This window comes from Marmota marmota, unplaced genomic scaffold (assembly GCF_001458135.2).
Source record: "Marmota marmota marmota unplaced genomic scaffold, marMar, whole genome shotgun sequence".
Taxonomy (NCBI): Eukaryota; Metazoa; Chordata; class Mammalia; order Rodentia; family Sciuridae; genus Marmota; species Marmota marmota.
The window spans coordinates 1,797,454-1,817,605 of NW_025999899.1; the positions used below are offsets into that span (position 1 = coordinate 1,797,454).

At 51.8% G+C, this 20,152-nt stretch overlaps 1 protein-coding gene across 2 annotated transcripts in view; it reads right to left on the reverse strand.

Moving 5' to 3' along the window:
- The window catches only part of Pitpnm3 (PITPNM family member 3), a 95,211-nt gene that overhangs the window by 31,649 nt on the left and 43,410 nt on the right, over positions 1–20,152 (reverse strand). For both annotated transcript variants that reach the window (XM_015506001.2, XM_048798381.1), the window contains one exon: positions 14,760–14,807. In XM_015506001.2, the coding sequence (XP_015361487.2) occupies positions 14,760–14,807 (48 nt within the window). The remainder of the gene's footprint in view (positions 1–14,759; positions 14,808–20,152) is intronic.

Below are 20,152 nucleotides of genomic sequence, written 5' to 3' on the forward strand. Positions count from 1 at the left end.
AGGAGGAGGAGGAGGAGAAAAGACCTGGCCCTGGTTTTGGCTAGGGGAGGCCTGGACTCCACCTTCAGAACAATAATAAAAGACCACAGGAATGGCCTGGTTCTACTGAGCACTTATTATGTGCCAGGCTTATATGCACTTGACATGTCTAATCTCAATCATCCTCTCAGTTTGGATGGATTTGCTCTTAGTCCCATTTTATAGTCAAGAAAACTGAGTTCAAACAACCCAGGTCACCTGCCCCAGGCAGGACACATAACAAGACAGAGGGAACCCAGCTGGAGGACCCCACATTAGGCAGAGGAAGATGCTTAGCCATGTGCTGCACCATCCTTCTGAAGCACACAACATCTCAGTGAGGTGGACGCAGCAATCCCCATTCTGCAGGAGAGGGCACGGAAGCACAAATTGACAATGGCACCTCAAAGATGAAAGTCCCTTTCTGCTGCCAGGAAACCTCTTCTTAGGACATGAAATGTTTTGTCAATAGGAAAAGAGCACACCTGGAGAGGAAACCGACAAGCAGCTGTGCTTCATGGTGCCTGCAGACTAACCTGCAGCTCTGGGGCAGGTGGCGCAGGAGGAACAGAGCGTGGCCGGGGCTGAGACCATGGCTGCAGAACCTGGGATGCCCCTCACCTCTGGGGCTGGGAGAGGCCTGGCTAAACCATAGACTTTGGAACCAGAGTGCTGGAGTTCAAGACGTGCCTCCTATCAACCGTGTGACCTGTGCCTCAGTTTCCTCATCTGGAACGCAGGATGCTATTATTAATGACCTCACAGAGCAGTGGTGAGGATAGGTGGCTCATCCGCACGAAGAACTTCAGGCAGGCCCTGGAGTAGAGAGGTGCTCTGTGTTAGTTGCTTTTGTTATTCTCCAGGCTCAATCAGGGGGCACAGAGCTGGGGCCACAGCTGACGAATGGAGCTGGAGGCTGATGGGGACATCGCCGCCTCTGCACTGGCCTGCCCTGCCGCCAAGTCCCTCCCTGAGCCCTGGCAGGCTCACCAGCCTCGCTGGGCTGGGTGCCTGCTTGCAGTGTGATTACAGGATTAAATGCTGTGATTGCCACAAATTACCATAGCGAGTCTATAAATAACTTGCAGGGAAGACATGAGGGTCCTGCTGTCTCCTGGGCACCATGCCCTCCAGTAGGTGGGGGCTGGAGCCTGTGCCCTCGCTGATGACACAGACTGAGGAGCTCCTGCCTCCTCCATCTGCCTGGAGTCAGCTCCTTCGGGCCCACGCCACGCTCAGGGCATTGAGTTGGTGGACATGTGCTGCATTCCCAGCCACAAATGATGCTGAGGCGGTTCCTGGCTCAGTAGGGACAACAGCCACAGGCTGGGACTGGGCAGGGCTGTCTTCAGTGCCATTCCATCCCTCCACAGCCAAAGGGAAGAGTCTCACCTCCTACGCAGCTTGGGGACAGAGACTTGCTTCCTTTCTGGGCACGGCTAGAAGTGTTTTGCTCTGGGCAAAGGAGGAGGGGCGACCTAGCCTGCCAGATCTACACTGTGGTCCATCAAGAGTTGACTACCAGGTCGGGTGTGGTGACGCATGCCTATAATCCCAGTGGCTCGCTCAGGAGGTTGAGGCAGGAGATTTGTTAGTTCAAAGCCAGCCTCAGCAATTAGTGAGGCCCTAAGCAACTCAGTGAAACCCTGTCTCTAAATAAAATATTTAAAAGGGACAGGATATGTGGCTCAGTGGTCAAGTGCCCCTGAGTTCAATCCCCAGTACCCGCCCCCGACCCCCCAAAAAATGTTGACTACCAGGACCAAAGCTACCCCACAGGAAGGCACATCTCCAGCTGTAGCAGAGGCCTTGGGGCCACCCTGACTGTGGCTTGCCTGCAAGGCTTTACCTTCCTAAGAACCAGCCATTCCTACCACAACAATTGAGGTCACTGGCTGTATGCACCCAAAGACATCCCTTTTTCTCTCCTCCTGGTCTTTGCTTATGCTGAGCCCTCTGCCTGCTAAGCCCTATCTCACTTTGCAGAGCAGAAAACTTCTACTTGTCCTGCAAAACCCTGCTCAATTGTCAGTGCCTCTGGAAAGCCTTCTCAGAGCTACCAAGGCCATGTGGCAATCCCACAGCCATGAGCTGGGCCTGGCTACTGCTGTGAGCTTACTTATCTATGGTCCCAACAGACTCTTGAATAGGGTTTATCAGCTCTCAGGTCCTGGCATTTTGGGGAAAACTTTTTGGAAGCAAATATCCCAGGACACACACAGCCATGAAACATCTTCATGCTGCTAAACCCGCAGGAGAAATCAAATTCAGGGAAGCCCCACTGGGAAGCACATTTCTTGAAAGTCCCCAGGGAAACTGGTATCTGGCAAGTCATAGAGCAAATGAATAAACAAATGCTTTTTGTTGGTGGTGGTGGTGGTGGTTGTTTGGTTGGTTGGTTGGTTGGCTTTGCAGTACTGGGGGTTGAACCCAGGAGTGCTTTACACTGAGCTATATATATCCCAACTCTTTTTAATTTTAGAACTGCCTAGTCCAGGCTTTGTGGTTCCACCTATAGATGGTTCCCCTAAAGAACTGCCACCGGGGGTCCAAGATGGTAGAGACCCCACAAGCAAGGGGCCCAGGACCTCACCACCAGGCTGTTTGTCCCTTCCACTTCCTGTATGCATGACCCTGTTCAGGTTGGGTCCCTGCTTTGCCCAGAGTTGGGGTGGGGGAACTGACAGGTGTTTTTGTGAGAATGTCTCAGGACAGGCTTTAAGAAAGGCTGGCTACCACAGCGCCTGCTCCCAGCGCTCTGCCAGCTCTGAGCACACCAAGCTTGCCATGGCTCCTCCTGCCGTCTGAAGAATGGAGGCTATTTTTGCTTAATCATAGCCTTGGAAAGGCACAAATCATGATCATCCCTTCTAATTACCCATGCACCACACTGCTCTTGAGACAAAAGCCAAGGTCGTCACCCACGCGCTTAGTGCCCTGAGCAAAGCAACACCCCAGCTTGGCTAAAGAAGACAACTATCTCTGCTGCTCTTGCCACCAGCTGCTAGAATCCACCAGGGGTGGACGCTGGGGGTGTCCCTGGCTAGCAATGACAACTTCATCTATCCTGCCAGCGCCCTGGTGGTCACTGTCACATCCATCAGTCACTCATGGGGTCCACTGAGCAGAGCTGGTCCCAACTTGAGATCATGCAACATGCCCTAAGAAGTAGCTACACAAGTATTTAATCCTCAGTGGGCAGAAACAAAAATGTGTGCATAAACCCAGTGACTTTACCCTCTTGCCCTGAAATGAGATTTGGGAGATATAATTGGAAAATATCTGGGAAGAACTACAACCTTATTCAACAATAAATGGGGAGCTCCAACCATGGTCCTAATCCCCCAGGTAAACCCATGAAGAGAAAGATACACACACACACACACACCAGACAGACCATGACAAAAATCCCAAGATAAGACATGAACACCCCATCCACACCACCATGAAATGCGTGTGTTTGCTGCATTCCCTCCAAAGAGGCAGGAAATCTGAGATTCTAAACCCAAGCATGAGTGTGTAGCCTCCATGCCCAGCAGAGTAAGGACCCAGGGACCTGAAAGGACTTGCAGGAATAACCCCAGACTCACTTCAAGGGCCTATGGAGGAGAAAAGACAAAGCAAGAAATTGCAAATGGGAAATGTCACCTGTATCACAAAGCAATTGATTCCAAGTAGAATATTTAGTGTGAATTCCCAGGCAAGTCATGGAGCAAGTGAATAAATAATGCTTTTGTGGTGGTGGTGGTGGTTGGTTTTGCAGTCCTGGGGGTTGAACCCAGGAGTGCTTTACCACTGAGCTATATCCCAGCTCTTTTTACTTTTTATTCTGAGACAAGGTCTTCCTAAATTGTCTTGAACTTGGAATCCTCCTGCCTCAGCCCCCCCAAGTAGCTGTGATTTCAGGCGTGTGTGACAGCACCTGGCTTAAACAAGTTTCGAGGCCCCATAAAAAGAAAAGAAGAAGTGGCCACTCGAGTATTCACCTGGAATATTCTTTGCCCAGGCCACATCTCGTTGCTTGTGGAGTAAGTGGGGTGACAGGCTTAGGGCATTAGGGAGGAGGGACACGGGCAGAATGATAGATTGATCTATGGAGCCCACAACTCTCACCACAGCAGCTCACAGAATGTGGTCTGTACGTAGGGGACAAGTGCCAGACGCCACCAGGCTGCACTGCAAGGTTCTGTCCTGGCCCACAGGTGACCACTCAGAGGGTGTCAGTAACAGATCCCTACTGGCCCAGTGCTGGCAGTGGGGGCTCATCACCAATACAGGATGCAGATGGGACTGCACAGGGAAACACTAGGTCCTCTTCTGAAGGAGTCAAAACTTTTTTAAAAGGAGAAAATTGATTATCCAGTGAGATTTTCTTTAGGACACCAGTCGACAAAGAGGGAAGTAAACCCGCTCTGGCTGAAGCAGATTGCGGGGGTGGGGGACAATATAGCTGGGATCTTAATGTCCCCAAAGGCCTGTGAGTTGAAGGCTTGGTCCCCTGTCTGTAGCCCTACTGGGAGGTGGTGGAATCTCCAGGAGGCGGGGCCTAGTGGGAGGAAGTTAGGTCATCAGGGGAGGGCCCTGGAAGGGGATATTGGGACTCTGGCCCTTTTCTGTCTCTCTCTTTGCTTCCCAGAAACCTCAAAGTGTAGAGTCTTCCTCCAACACACGCTCCCAGCATATACTGTGCCACCACAGGCCCAAAGAAACAGGGCTAAGTTTCCATAGACTGGAATCTCTGAGACCACAAACTAAAATAGCCTTTCCTCCTTTTAAGTTGATTGTCTCAGGTATTTTGTCACAGTCACAAAAATTGATCAACATAGATGCCCAGAGCCCCACTTTCTCACCCCAGCCCAGCCCTGCCACTAGGCAGTTCCTTGGGGCTCCACAAAGCACAACTTCACAGCCACTGGCCTCATTCACCAGCCAGACCCCAGGCCACCTCCCCTGCAGGTGCCCCAGCCCCAACCTTTGCGAAAAACAACAATCTAGGTAGGGGTAGATGGAGAAGCCTGGGGCCTTGTATTAGAAGGAAATCCAACAAAATGTTGTCAGCAATTTTCGGGTTGCTGGGACAAGGGCTGATTATTTTTTCTACTTCTACTTTTCTCTCTTTTTTCAATCTTTCTCTAGAGAACCCATATTTCTTTTAGTTTTGAACTATTTATGACTACATCCATTGAATAGACAATGCAAGCTTGGGCTATATTTAGGCGAAGGGACATTTTCATACCAGTCACAAACCCCTACCTTAGAAAATACACACTGCCAAGAAAACAAAGCCAAATGTTGTCCTGCCCTCTGGGAACTGACAGGCTAATCAGGCGATATAAAAAGAAAAGAGATTCTTGTGAAGGAAAAGAAGAACTTGAAATGTGACAAGCGAATTAAGATCCTGTGTTTGAGTTAAAGAACCAACTCAATATCCCCTGCTAATTTCTATCCTCCTCGTTACTACCCAGCTTGTGATACCAAGATGAATCCCACACAGCACCTGCCTACAAGGAGCCCTCAAGCCCCCAAGATCACATGACCAAAATCATGTCTCATGGTGGGGCCAGGTCACATGACCAAAGGCTGCAAACACCCCTGAGTCAGGCTAACGAGGCTGCCAAAATTACTTCTCCACTTTTGAGGCTGCACAACCAGAGTCCACAGTTCAAAATGAGAAAGGGGACGATATTGACCAAACTATAGTTCGATCATGTGCATGCACGAATATGCCCCAGTGAATCCCACTGTTATGCACAATTATAATGTACCAATAAAAAATATGGGGGAATAAATGAGAGGGGCCTCTCTGCCCTGCCCCTGCAGCTCAGGTCACACTGAGGACACATCCGGAACTCCCTAGCCAAGGAGGAAAACTATAGAAAGTGGCTCGGAGGTCAAGGGACCCAGCCTGGAGAAGAGAAGACCCAAGAGGACCCGGTGGTTGCCTGCAGATCCGCACTGAGTCATGTTTGGGCCAAGAGAGCAGAGGGCAGAGCCAAGACAAATGAGGTAGGAGTGGCTTCTGGAGGGTCTCCAAGTTTCAGCATAATTTAGGAAATATTTACAACTGTTCCAGAATGCCCCATGCTGGCCTGGAGGCAGGAAGTTACACTTCACTGAGGTTACACAAGCAAGTTATGTAAGTGGCCACTTCGCAGGGAGGCTGGGGACAGAATATTCATCCAGGGTTGGGGAACATCTAGAGGGCAGAGGTCCTGCCTGTGACCTCATTAACACTTTCAGGTTCAGAATCAACCACATCCACCTGGATCCATCTGGTGAATGAGACACTAGCAGAGAGACTAGCCCAGACAAAGGCCTGACCCCTGACCCCTGACCCCTAACCCTTGACCTTTGCTAGGGTCTGGGCCCCAGAACCTGCCTATTGAAAATGTGTCCTTGGGCTGCCAACTGAACACCAGGAACCTCCAAAGAGTAACTCCATTGGGGGCATCAAGGGACTTCTCTCAGGGTGTAAGTGAAGGGATGAGGATTTGAACCCTGTTACCAGGCCATGGCTCTTTCATCCTCCTGAAAGTAAGGAATGGGAAAGGGGATGGTTTCTTTGCTTTTCAAAAGCCTCCATGTGATGGCCCTGCTCTGCAGAGAGAGACCCCTAGCAAGGAAGAAAAGTAGGGAGAGACTGTTTTGAGTTACAGGAGCTTGATTGGAACCTGGGGCCCAACCCTACAAGGATCCCCTGGCACATTAGCCCTGGCCCTGCCAGAAAGTCGGAAGTCAAGTCTGTACACACAAAAGAATGCAAGCACATGCCAGCCCACACCTTCCTTCTGCCGTAATCCCTTCAGAATGCTTGTGGCTTCCAGCAAAAGGAGAGGGGAATGGCTTTGACAAATGAAAAGGGGCTCAACCTCAGAACCCTAACCTAGAACAATGCTGCTTGAAATCACCGCCAAAATACCTTGCTTTCACCTCTCAGATGAGCCATTATCAACTCGGTAGGGGCCAGGATGCGGGAAAATAAGCTCTCTCTTCCTTCTTTGCTGATCAGAGTGAAAACCAGTATAACTCCGATGGAGGGAAATTTGGCAATGTCATTCAAAACGCCACACATGCCCTTGACCCAGCAATGCCAAGTCCACACACAAAATGATATAGGTACAACACTAACCACAGCCAAGTTGTTTATAATAGCAAAAGACAGGAAGCAACCTATCTGTCCACCAATAGGGGACAGGTTAAATAAATCGTACCACCACGGTGATCTGTGACACATCCATTGCCCAGAGCAACAAATCTGAGCATTAGAAATGTACCGAGACAGTTAAGATAATCATGCTGTGTTATTACCCTTGAGGAGCGAGGTGCAGAATGGAATGCACTGCATGCTCCCATCTGTGTGGGGGGGTATGTATAAAAATATATGAAAGAGAATATTTATGGATATGTTCATGTTTTCAGAGACTATCTGTGGAATGGAATAGAAGAAACTCATTATCATCTTTGCTTCTGGGGAGGACTGGGTGAGCGGGGCATGGGAGAGGGAGTGTCACTCGCTGTCTTCCATTCCTTTTGAGTTTTAGACCTTGTTCATGAGCTAGCTACTCTGAAGACAGATAAAAAATAAAATTGTTTTTCAAGTGCATGTAGCAGGATGATTTTTTTTTTTCTTTTTCTTTCTTTTTTCTTTCTTTGAGAAACAAATTTATGTTTTCTGCCTGCTCTGGCTCATTTGCCTCTGAGGTTTGTGACAGAGCTTCCTGGATTTCCTCTTTTGTTTCCAAAAAGTCCTTTTGTTTCCAGGAGAAAGGGATTTGAAGAGACAACAGATTCCCTCTGGCTGAAAAAAGAGATTCCCCACCCCCAGGCCCCGCTGAGCTGAGGGGAGGAGACAGACCTGTCTCCCGGATGGTGGGCCACTTGGAAGGCCTGAACATCTGTACCCAGGGGAACCTGGGACCCTCAACCAGGAGCTGCAGACTGAGACACCAGACTGGGTTGGGGCCCCTGTGCTCACCAGGGTGGGTGCAAGGGCTCCGCACACCCATGTAGATGGGCGCAGGCACACACATACACGGGCAGGTTAGGGAGACACTGGGGTGTTGGGGACAGTGGCAAGAGAATAAGGAAAGAAGTCCTGGGAGCCAGAGAGGGATCTCTCATCAGCCCAGCGGTTTGGGTACCTGGAGTCAAAATCAAGTTGGCTCCTCGAAACATTGAGGCAAGTCTGACTCCTCCATGAGACATTGGGGGTCTGCACAGGGTGGTCTCTGTGCCTCTCCAGAGCTACATGCACGGTCTGCTCTGTCACCAAGGCTAAGGCTCCCTTCCTCATGGTTGGGTTGGATCAGCAAAAGGCACCTCTCGAAGAATCGGGGAGAGTGGGGCTCCCTCCCCAAGACTGAATCATGGGCTGGATTTGAACACTGAGAAAATCTCCTCATTTCCCCCCACATAGTCCTTCCTCTGCCTTCCCACATCCTGGCCAAGGCCCCTGTGAGGTCCACAAGTCCCCACTGTCCCTTTTCCCTGCTTACCTTTCTCTCTGAACTCAACCACATTGGTCTTTTGGACAGTCCTGGAGCTTCTTCCTTTCCCCCTCACCCAGGGCGCTTGTGCGCATCTGCTGCCCTCTGCCTGGACCCTCATGCACCCCTGTGTGCAGATATTCCCTACAGAAACCTCTGTTTGGCTTCCTCAGGAGCCTTCCCTCCCTCCACCCCTCTCCCCAAAGCACCATGGACCTCTCCTGAGACACATCTTTATACTTTCAATGTTATGGGTATTTGATCATTGTCTTCCCCTCCTCCATCTCCCAGACTGTAAAACCCTTAAAAGCTGGAGCTGGGTTTGTTTTAGCATTTTGTCCCCCAAAAAACTATTATGGTACTGGCGTATCAAGGTGCTAATTAAATATTTTTTAAACAAATGGGTGAATGGATTAATGATTCCTTCTCATCTTGCTCTCCTGTGTCAGAGGCTGCGAGCGTCCCTAGCAAAACACAGGCGCTATACAGAGAGACCCAGCTATGTGCACCACAGACACTTGCTGGTCCTCATGTAGATGGATGCACCAGTGCATGACACACATGCTGAAGCATGCTCACAAATGCAAGGACACACACACACAAAGGAGCCAGACCAAGCCTAGACATACGCACACATGCAAGAAAAGTGCTCCCAAGGCGGACGTCTGCCACCCTGAGCTCATTAAAGCAGGCTAAATATAGCCCGTCTGCAGCTGTGCTCAGCAAGCTGCCCACACAGGCCAGGAAAAGATACCAGTCACCAGGCAGAGGAGTGGGGAGGCCAGCTGCGGGCAAGGGGCTTCATGCATCGCTCCTGTGGGGGGGTCCTCCTGGGTAAACTGCAGACTGGGGGTATGCGGGAAGGGAAGCTGTTCCTCTGGTTGCTAACCCTAGGCAGTGGAATGTGAGGTCAACCCATGTCCCCACAATGGGGAGGGTGACACTGAGCTAAAGATTAGAGCTTAGTCCAGACCAGGGCTGAAGTCAAGACCTAGCTGGGGATAAATCAGAGCTCATTGAGTGACTATGACAGAAGCTCAGTTTGGGGATGAAGATAAAGGGTCAGTCTGAAGCCAGAATCAGGATTCAATTGGGTCCATTGTTAGGGTTTAGTCTGGGGAAGAGAAGAAATTCAGAGTCCCGGGGGACTCCACTCTGATTTGCAGATATGACTGTGGGCAGACCCTCCCACACCTGGGACATCCTCTTACCACCCCTGCACCCATAGCTAGTGCCAGCGTTGGCCTTTGGGAAAACCATTCAGTAGCCAGAATGAGTCCAGGTGTCATGTGTCCTTTCTATTGCATGCAACATGGGTCAGGTTCAACCCCAAAGGCCACGGCAGTGAAGTCTTCCTGTCACAAAACCTGTCCTTCTGGGGTGGAGGTAGATAGAGGAAGCCCTCTCCTTCAACTCTCCTGTCCCTGTCCCATGCAGAGCCTGGACCCAAGTGGTTTTGACAGGAAGCAGAGGAAGCAGGGAGATTGAACTCCCGAGAGTTCCTGTGTGGCAGAAAGGACAGGAGAGGGGACCAACCCAGGTACCCGGGGTGATTGTGGAAAGGACCAACTGCAAGAAAAAGGGAGCTCAAATCTGAGCTGGCCAGGCACAGGGCGGAGCTCTGGAGATGGAGGAGTGAAGGGAGCTAGTGGGACCATCTTCCCGGGAAGCTCATTTACTCCCAGGGCATCTTCATGTTCTCACTGTGACAGGCTCATCATGATCATAGCCCTTCCCAGCCCCAGGCTTCAAGATCAAAGGGAACCTTGTGGGGAGCCCCCTGAACCCTGTGGAATCGCGAAGTCTAGAAGGGTCAGGGATGAGGAGAGCCTCCCAAGGAGGGATGAGGCAGGATGAGGGGGGATGAGGCCGGACCTCCTCCCACGAGGTTTGTGAGGGGGTGGGTGCAGCAGGAAGGAGAATTCCCATCCCAGGGAGCCAAGGGTGATGGCAGCTCACAGCAGGAAGTGGCGGGCCAGCTTCCTGCTTGCAGCTGTGCATCTGAGTCCCCAGTTATCCTTCCCACCTTCTGCTGTGCAGGAGGCTATGTGGGTCCCCTCCATGGGCATGAATGGAATCTCAGTTTCCTGATCAGCTCCCCCAGTGGGTGCTCCCCCAGAAAGGAAGCAAGGAGAGTGATGAGGGAGGTGAGGGAAGGGAAGCAGGGGCCGGGGGGACCAGGACTGCCCTGGCAAAGTCTTTCTGTCACTCTGGAGAAGACAGAGGGGGAGAGTCTGGAGGTGGGGAGACCAGTGTAGTGTACTGGAGGACAGGGCAGTCCAGGAAAGAGAAGACAGTGACCTCTGTAATCCCAGCGAGTAGGAAGGCTGAGGCAGGAGGATTGCAAGTTCAAGGCCAGCCTCAACAAACTGAGTAGGGCCCTGTCTCAAAATAAAAAAAATAAAAAGGGCTGGGGGTGTAGCTCAGTGGTAGAGTGTCCACGGGTTTAATCCCCATTATATAAAAAATAAAATAACAATCAATGGGCTGAAGAATTTTGGAACTGAAATGGTAAATTGGCAGTTTCAAGGCTGGTGATTCCCAGGTATAAACCCAGGGGGCAAAAAGAAGGGTAGGAGAGAAGGATCCTGAGTGCTCTGCTGGAGGGTCTAATTTGACTAGATGGTGATGAAGGTAGGAGGATAGTCTAGAAAGACCCCAGGTTTCTGGCTTGGATCTGAGAAGGATGTTGCCCTTCCCTTTGAAGACCAGAGGAATGAGCTTCCATGAGGAGGAGCTGAGTTCTCTGAAGCCCCCACCCAGCACCCACCAGGCATGCATAAATGTCTCCCGTGCTATAAGGAGGCAGGAACAAGGCAGAAAGAGAAGCAGACAAAGGAAGCCAGGAGATAAAGGCACACCAGCCGGGAGCAACAGGAAGTCAGAAGCCCTCAGCATGTTAGATCCAGAAGGGCTCATGGACAGACAGGACGGAAGACTGGGCTGCAGGCTGGAGCAGAAACTGCACAGCAAGGTGAAGAGAAATGCCTCAGGCCTCCTGCCCCCTAGTCCAAGGCCTTCCCTTCCTCTTCTCCCTGCTCCCTACCTTGCCTCTGCACACAATGGCTCCCTGAGCTTCATCTAGTCTGATTCCAAATTATAAGCACACACCAGAGGTGGCATTCTGCCAGGCCAATCTGTCCAGTGGCAGGATGAAGCCTGAGCTGTCTGATAGCCACAGAGGAGGGACACGTGCCTTCCCATCCCAGTCCACTGCAAACAAGAGCTGGCGACCTGGTGCCTGCACCTTCTCGAATCCAGAGAAGCCCAGCTCTCTCTGGCCATCTCAGGAGGAATTTCAACTGCTGTGATGATGGCTCTAAGGCAGCCATAGGACCAGCAGAGTGCTAATGAGACTGAGCTCCACCAGAGGACAAGATACCTCCCTCCCATCTGTACCAGATTCCAGTTGCTAAGGCTCATGCAAAAGCCAATGAGAGAGAACTGTAAGACGCTTCTTGTGCATCAGGTGCAGACCATGGCTTTGCACATGAATTTTCTCTGATTCCCTCAGCAGCTCTAGAAAGTAAAGAGTATGGCCATTTTTTCCACAATGAGTATACTGAGGCTCAGAGACATTAAGAAATGTGTCCAAAGCATCACAGGGACCACATAGAGATGCTGACCTTCAAACCCAGGCCTTAGACTTTTAAATGCCGGATATTATAGCACTGGCCCCAGGATTTTTTCTGACTCCAGGCTCGGGGTAATTTGTACCAACTCATAACTTGTTTTTGGAGAATTTTCAAAAACCCAGTGGAAATATTAATGAAAGTAATATGCATAGAAGTGTACAGTCAGTGGAAAAGCACATTAGAAACATAAGGCATTGCTATTATCCCTTTTTAATTCAGGTCACAAACTTTTATTTTGCCAATTCTGGATATGAAATAAACAAACACATTATCATCAATTACCACCATCATTTCATAAAAGAAAAATGATATTAATGCCAAAAATTGTAGGCAGGACATAATAATTGTGGAATTATGTGAAAAGTAGCCCTCTCCACTGAATACATTCAACATTATGGAAAAACACATTACAGTGTTGTTTTTCTCACTGCCAAAAAGGGCGGGTTTATACTTGGGGGGTCACTGGCCGTGACAACCTCCAATGTACAATTGAGCTCCAAAATTCTTCTGCACATTGACTGTTATCTTTCTTTATTCTTTCAGTACTGAGGAATGAACCCATGGGCCCTCCTCTATCACTGAGCTACACCCCCAGCTCTTTTTATTTTTTTATTTTGAGACAATGCCCTGCTCAACTGCTGAGGCTGGCCTTGAGCTTGCAATCCTCCTGCCTCAGCCTCCCTAGTGGCTGGGATTACAGGCACGCACCACAGCCCCTGGCTTCATTGACTATTATTTTTTATTAAGCAAGAGTATCCTTAAGGAGCAGAATCTGTTGACAGCCTTCAGCAATATAATTTTGACTAAAATTGATAACCGTGAAGGGGGAAAAAGACTTTGCCACTATTGAAACACAATTTTTCAGACAGGTCCAGGAGAAACTAACTGTCCTGTCAATTCAGTTGTGTCTGCGGGAAACGGAGCTGTGGTTTGGCCTCCTGGAGATAAACCCCAAGTCAAACGGCTGTTTTCATTTCCTAAAGACCCAACAGGAATGGTCTTTTCCTTTCCCACATCCCTGAGGAATGCGATGGCATCCCTGTTAACCATGTTTTTTTTTTTTTTCACTTTATGATGATTTGGCATCCTGGGGGTCTTCCTGGCCAGAGAGAACCTACCCCTCCTTCAGCTGGCTAATTCCCACAGAAAAGAAACTTGCCCAGGGGAACACACTTTCACAGGTGACCAACCAAACTCCAAGCCACACCACTATCTGCCTCCTTTAGCTAACATTCACCCTTTAAGCCACTAATTCCCCCACCCTAAATCACCTAGGGCCAGGTGCCCAACAACTAGGGACCTCTGCCACCCAGAGATCAGAGACATCATTCAAACCAGCCCATCTTCAGCTGTCCCCCACCTGTCCCGCCTTTCCTGCCTCAACAAAGGCTGTGGTGTATACCTTCGCCTCCTCCTGCCCAGCCCTGAGGCTCTCTGGTGGCCCTGCCGGGCGTGGCAAGACATGCCCCTGTTCTTGGAAACTACATAATAATTTCATCTTCCAATGGCCTCAGTCTCTGTGTCATCACCCAAAATCACCTCCATAAACTAAAATCCTGCAGGCACATTTGGAGTTAGCCCTCTCTCTCTCTGCCCTGCCCTTCCTCCTATTGGGTGGGCTTGAGGCTGGGGACTTGAGTAACCAGCCCCTGGTCACACGGGGGACTTTGTCTATGAATTGCATCTGAATGTTAGAAACCCAGAAGGCTTCTCTGGAGGCCTGTGCGCCCACTCAGGGACGGGCCCCAGGTTGTGGGAGGCTGGGCTCAGGGACCTCAGCTGAGCAGCAGAGGATGGGAGAGTGTACAGGAAGGCATCCGGCCTGGGCCCAGGGAGGCGCTGGGCAGAGTGGGCTGAGCCCCTGATAGCTGCAACCATGGGTCAGAACAGCAGGAAGGAGAAGTCAAGGAAGTCCTGAGAAAATATACATAGAGACTCCTCTCCCTGGCCCCAGCCTCTTGTGGAAACTCAATACGCTGGCAGTAGACACAGGACTGCGAAGCTACCCACCAAGTCCACCCAGGATGTCCAGGGCAGACTCGGCCCGCAAACTGACATCTCCTAGGACCCATCCTGCGCTTTTCTCTCATACATCGGTATGACCCAAAGCACAACAAAGACAGGAAACACCCGGATGCAACCACAGGAGCCCCGTGCTCGGCAGAGAAGGCCTCTTCGCAAGGGATTGTGACCCATGCATGGCATAGCCTTGAATGACCTCATTCACTCTGACCTCTGTCACATCACCATGGCGCCACCTATGGCTACTGGGAGTTATGTCACCTGAAGGAGGTCATGGAGGTGTCTAGCCCAGCTGTCTCTGTAGATGAAGAGAACATTTCACCAGGTTTCCCACAGTCCCATTGCTTTGCTGCCCCTGCCCCTCGCCCACCAGCCTCACCTCACCCTCCTTGCTCCAGCTCTGACAGCTGAGCTGCCCGGTATGGGGTGACACGGGAACCCGAGTGTCTCAGGACAGTGGCCCAAGCTCAGGCCAAGTGACCCCAAGCTCATTGTTCCTGCCTGTGGGCAAGATAAGGATGACCCCACCACCCTCTGGGCTCTGAGTGGGTGACAGGGGACCCATCTCAAGGGCTCCATGGGGTCAGGCTTAACTCACGCTGCTTCTCCTGGAGGATGCTGGATGTGCACGGCGCTGTCCCTTCTCCTGTGGAAACAAAAGGGACGTGAGCAGACCAACCCTGGACTCTGCTGACCAGGCCCTGTGCCTCCTGAGAGCCCCTCCTAGGGGCTGCCTCTGTCCCTCCACTCCAGAGCAGAGGAGCAGAGGTCTCACCCACCACTTCTGACCCTGCCCCTCCTCCCCACAGACTTAATCCCGGGCCTTTATGCAATTCACAGCTGGGAGCCCTCATGACACCTGGCCTGGTTCCTGTGACTGCCTGACCTTCTCACAGCCATCTTGTCTGACTCCCTCCTCTCCCAGCTCAGTAAGCAGCTGGTGACCAGGTGCTGCCTTCTGCCCACCCCCCAGTCTCTCCTGAGGGTCAGTGCTACATGCCATGTTCAGGCAACTGCCAAACGTCTCCAGTCCAGAGCTCTCTCCTAAGTTCTTGATCTCAACATCCCACTGTCTACTGGGCTTCTGTGGAAGCTTCCCGGGTCCCTCCTACTCACCATATCACCATGACCCTGCTTCCTGAGCGAGTCGGAGCTTCCCCCAGAAAATGTGTCTGCAGCTTCCCCCAAAGCCCTGCTTCATTGAGAAGGGGTTCCTGGGCTCAGAGGAAGGCCACCTTCAGGCCTCTCCTGGGGTACAGGACCCTACCCCACTCCAAGCTGCCTTGCTTCCTCCCCTTAGGGCTCTAAGGCAGCTCCATCCAGGAAAGACCTCCATCTCCCCAGCCAGCCAGCCAGGGCCTGATGGACAGCTCCTGCCCTGAACATGCCTGGTTCCCCTCTTGCAGCCAACCCAGAGGCTGCCAATAGAATTGCTCATCCCATTTCCATAGCTGTCTGCCTGCCACAGCTGCCTTCCCGGTTTATATCACCCAGATCCTTGTCTGTCTCTCTCCAGCTTGGAACCGGGGCTGCTGAGCTCTCTCAAAGGTAGGCAAGAATAAAGAGTGAGAAGAACATATAGCTGGAGTTTGGAAGCTGAGATTCTGTTCCAGACTCCCACTGACCCTGCTGTGTGACCTGAGATATGTCCCTCTCCCTCTCTGGGTCTCATTCCTACAAGACACTGCAGGATCCAGTATTCTCTAATGACCCTCCCAGCTCTGAAAGCCCTTGGGGTGTTTTGTGTGATGGTCAGACACCTGGATTCAAATACCAGTTCTTTCATTGACATGTACCTTTGGGCAAGTTACGCAATCTCTGTGTCTCATTCTTCTCATCAAGGAAATGGAGATCGTATGGGTCCCTACCTCAGAGGATTATTGTGCAGAGTAAATGATTACAAAGTCCTCAGAACACAGGCAGGTAATGACAGCCATTCAATAAATGAAGATTGCTCTTCTTATTGTTTTATTTTCTTATTTGCTTTTAATGACTGATTCGAGACCTTGTCTCTTTTGTTTTCACATCACCAAGTAAAGCCAGATGGAAATGACCAATGTCAAGACTTGCTCCAGTTCATGATGCTCCCCAGGCCCAAGGGGCACGACAGCCTGAGCCCAACAGGGGCCCAGTTGGAGAACAATGGCCTGGGCCGCATGGCGTGGCCCCCACCCAACATGGTGGCTGCAGAACGTTTCCCAGGAGCTGCAGCAGCCCAGATGTGGATGGGAACAAAGAAAGATCCAGTGTCAGATGCACTTGTCAAGGACCAACGACCAGCACCATGTCTGAACACCGCCTGAGGCCCACGGTCCCTTAGGTGCCTCTAGGGAAAGTCACCTTCTGCCACCACCACCTAACAGAAATGAGGTCACATGCCCCCAAAATACCTTCTATCTGCCAAGAGTGGCACCTAGGGCCTTGGGAGATGCAGAAACGAGGAGGTCAAGGTGAATACAGGGAAAGAACAGAGGTGCACAGCCCTAACTGCAAAGAAGCATGAGGAACATGGAAGGAAGAGGAAGAGACCCTGTCGGACCCAGGGAAGCAGGTGGCAGAGTGCGATTGCAGCTTCCACGGGGAGAGGGAAGGGGAAGGCGTTCCAAGAGGCCAGCAAGACCATGTCCATGACAGGCCAAGACCATGGAAAGCAGAGAGTGGGAGGGGGTGGCCCTGGGCAGGAAGCCTGTTTATCAATAAGAAAACTGAAGCTTGGAGAGGCGGAGGAACCTACAAACTTCCAAATCTCCTGCTTTATCTACTGCACCCAAACTAGCTGCATAATCAGCAGGGCTCCGTGAGAAAGGAAAGGAAATGGTGCTGTTCAAAAAGCAAGAAAAAACATGCTGCTCAAACTGCTAAAAGATCTTTTTTTTTTCTTTTTCTGGATGACCCTCTTGATCGGTCATGATGCTTTGATTCACTACTTAGTATCATCCTCCTTCATGCACAGGGTGACCCATGAGCTCAGGGTTGACCCTCGCAGCCCTGGGTCCACACTCCCTGATGTGGCACACCAGCTCCCTGGTGGCCCTGCTGCCAGCCACTGGGCCCATGCTGGTGCAATGACCAAGAGCCAGAAAGGTGAGGCATGCACCTCGGCTTTCCTCGGGCCTGCGCCCCGATCCAGGCTAGACAAGCGCACTGCAATCCCCACACCAAAAGGCACCAGGTTCCTAGACAGGGCTGGGGGGAGACTTGCTCCCTCTGAGTCACCTTTGGAATATTGCCAGGCAGGGACAGCTTCACCACCCCAGACACAGAGGGGCAGGAACACCTGATCCCAACCTGTCTGCCCTCAGGCTCCTGCATGGAGGGAGGGCAGCAGCTGTCTGTCTACAGGCAGGGACCAGGAGAGGGAAGCGGTAGGGCTGAGGAGCCCAAGGGAAGGAGAGCAGGAGGCCAAGCACCATCCAGGGACCATGAGGCAGCGCAAGGTGGGACCATACATGAGCCAAATGTGAAGCCCCTGGCACACACAGCGTAGGGCTTCACTTACAAAACAAAAGCTTGGAGGTAAAATGATTCAGAATTTAGAACAGTAAAGTCCAAACCCAGAGCTCTGTAGAACACAGATCATGCTGGGCACGGTGGCACACACCTGTAATCCTAGAGGCTCAGGAGGCTGAGGCAGGAGGATCATGAGTTCAAAGCCAGCTTTAGCAATGGGGAGGTGCTAAGCAACTCAGTGAGACCCTGTCTCTAAATAAAATACAAAATAGGGCTGGGGGTGTGGCTCAGTGGTCAGTGCCCGAGTTCCATCCCTGGTACCACCCCCTCAAAAAAATTAGAACACAGATCACAAACCCTGATTACAACACAGACATCTCTGGTGTTTCCTGAGCACCTACTGGGTGGCAGACCTTGGAGGAGGAAGGAGAGTCCGCTGAGGGATGGGCCAGGTCTGACTCATCACCTCCAATGTTCTCACTCCAGGCCCGTAGCAGCTCCACGCCTCGACAGTTTATGAGCCTCTGATCCCATTCTCACTTTTCATTACCAGAAAGCAAACATGACTTTGAGCACAGCAGGATCTCCAAGGGCAAGGGGACCTGGTGGGGGGGTAGGGCGAGGGCCTGAGAGCCAGGGAAGCAGGAGTGCAGAGCTGGGGGAGGAGTCAGGAGGTGGGGGACCTTGAAACACTGCTTGGGATTTTCATGGGCAGAGGGAAGAGAATTAGGAAAAGAGGTCAGAGCTCAGCTCTGGGACTCCTCACAGCCGGCCTGGAACGTAGCCAGAGTTGTCTAATCCTTGAAAGCTGTACCTGGGCACTCAGGGGCCGCAGGCTCCACCCAGGGCTTCCCCACTTGTGGAATCATTAAGACTGATGCCCCAAAGGCCCCCTAAACAAATAAGGAAACTGAGGTTTGGAAGGACAAAATCACTTACCTAATGTTCAGATCTGGTCCCTCTGACCCCCAAGTCTGGCCAGCACTCTTCCCTCCAGCTCACCTGCTCGTCTGGGTGTTTTAGGCAGGGGCTTTTTCTGGGAAGGGTCTCGGAGCCAAGGGGGAGCCATCAAGACAGAGAAGGTGGCCACAGTCAGGACTGAGGGGAGGGAAGGAAGGGAGTAGAAAGGGGCTGCTTGCAAGGAATGCAAAGGAGAAGCGTCCAGAGGCCTGGGGACTGACCAGAGTTGCCCCCAGGCTCAGTGTCCCCTACAGGAAAACCTGAGCCAGGCATCCAAGGGGTCTGGAAGCCAATGAGGCCACCAGTGTGGGCAAGAATGAGCTATTTGACAACATAAGTGCGGGGCCCACATAGCAGGAAGCTGGTCTTTCTGCTCAGTTCAGGCCGGTTCCATCTTCCCTCAAAGCTGCTACCAGCAAGAGAAGGGATTGGTGGACACCCCCAGCTTCCTGATTAGCAGGCTCCCAGGACGAGGGCGATTAACCAAATGTGCAGCTGGCTCCGAGTCGCCTAAATGAGACCCCACTTGGCCTAGAGCTTTCCAGGGCCCCTGGGCCCCGCAGCCTCGCCTCAGCTGGAGCTTGCTTCAAGCGCAGGAGCTGCCAGCAGTTCCTGCAAACAGGACAGCTGCATAGACAGGGCGGGGGACAGGGACAGTAATGCCTTCGCTGCCAGCCCCAGACTGTGGTCCCACAAATTCTGCCTGTGCTAAGGTCACGCAGCCCTGGGAGTCTGAGCTACATCATCTGCCAAAGAAGACACGTTCAAGCCCCGCTAAAGGCTTCCTGAGTGATTTTGTACTTCCTCTTCCCAGCTCCCCACATCCTGAGCTCCTCAGAGCAAAAGGAGGCACCACGAACAGGATGGCTTTCCACCAACACCTGAAACAAGAGAAGCTGCTCCTTGTATCCAAAGTGTGGGTTGTGAGGTTTGCTGGGGCAGCCATTACAATAGACTGGGCTGTGGGCAAGAGGAATGGGGAATTCTCCTCCTGGTCGGCTTGGGCGTGTCTGGGAAGTCACACTGGAGCAGCCCCACGAGCAAGAGAAGCATGACTTTGCCCTGGGCTTGCCCCTTGCTGGCCCTTGGGAGCTCTGGCCAGAATCTGGCCCAGTGGTGATTCAGCTTTTGTAGCAGGGCCGGGAAGGAAGTACCCTCCTCCTATTTGGGGTGTCCCCAGAACCTGGGCTACAGGTGAAGATTCAAGCTCATTACCTCTCACCTAATCTGCAGCAACTACATTCATTCCTGGCCCCTCTTTTTATCTTTCACAGTGGCTTCTAGAAATATCTTTCTAGAAAGTGGCTCATTAGTCCCCTGCTGAAACCAATCTAAGGATTCCCATGGGCACTTTCAAGAAGAGACCCACTCCTGAGCCTGGCATTCCAGTTTCCCACCTGGCCTCTTCTCTGAGACCTTCCCATCCCTTTTCACCACCCGCTCCCCAACACCGCACACCCAAACCTCAGTCAAGAAGAACCCCGTGTGGGTCCCCAAGTCTCCCTGCTCCCACACCCCCTTTCCCATCTTGGCACCTGCCTGCTGCACTCTCATCTGTTGGAGGCTCTCATCTCAGAAAAG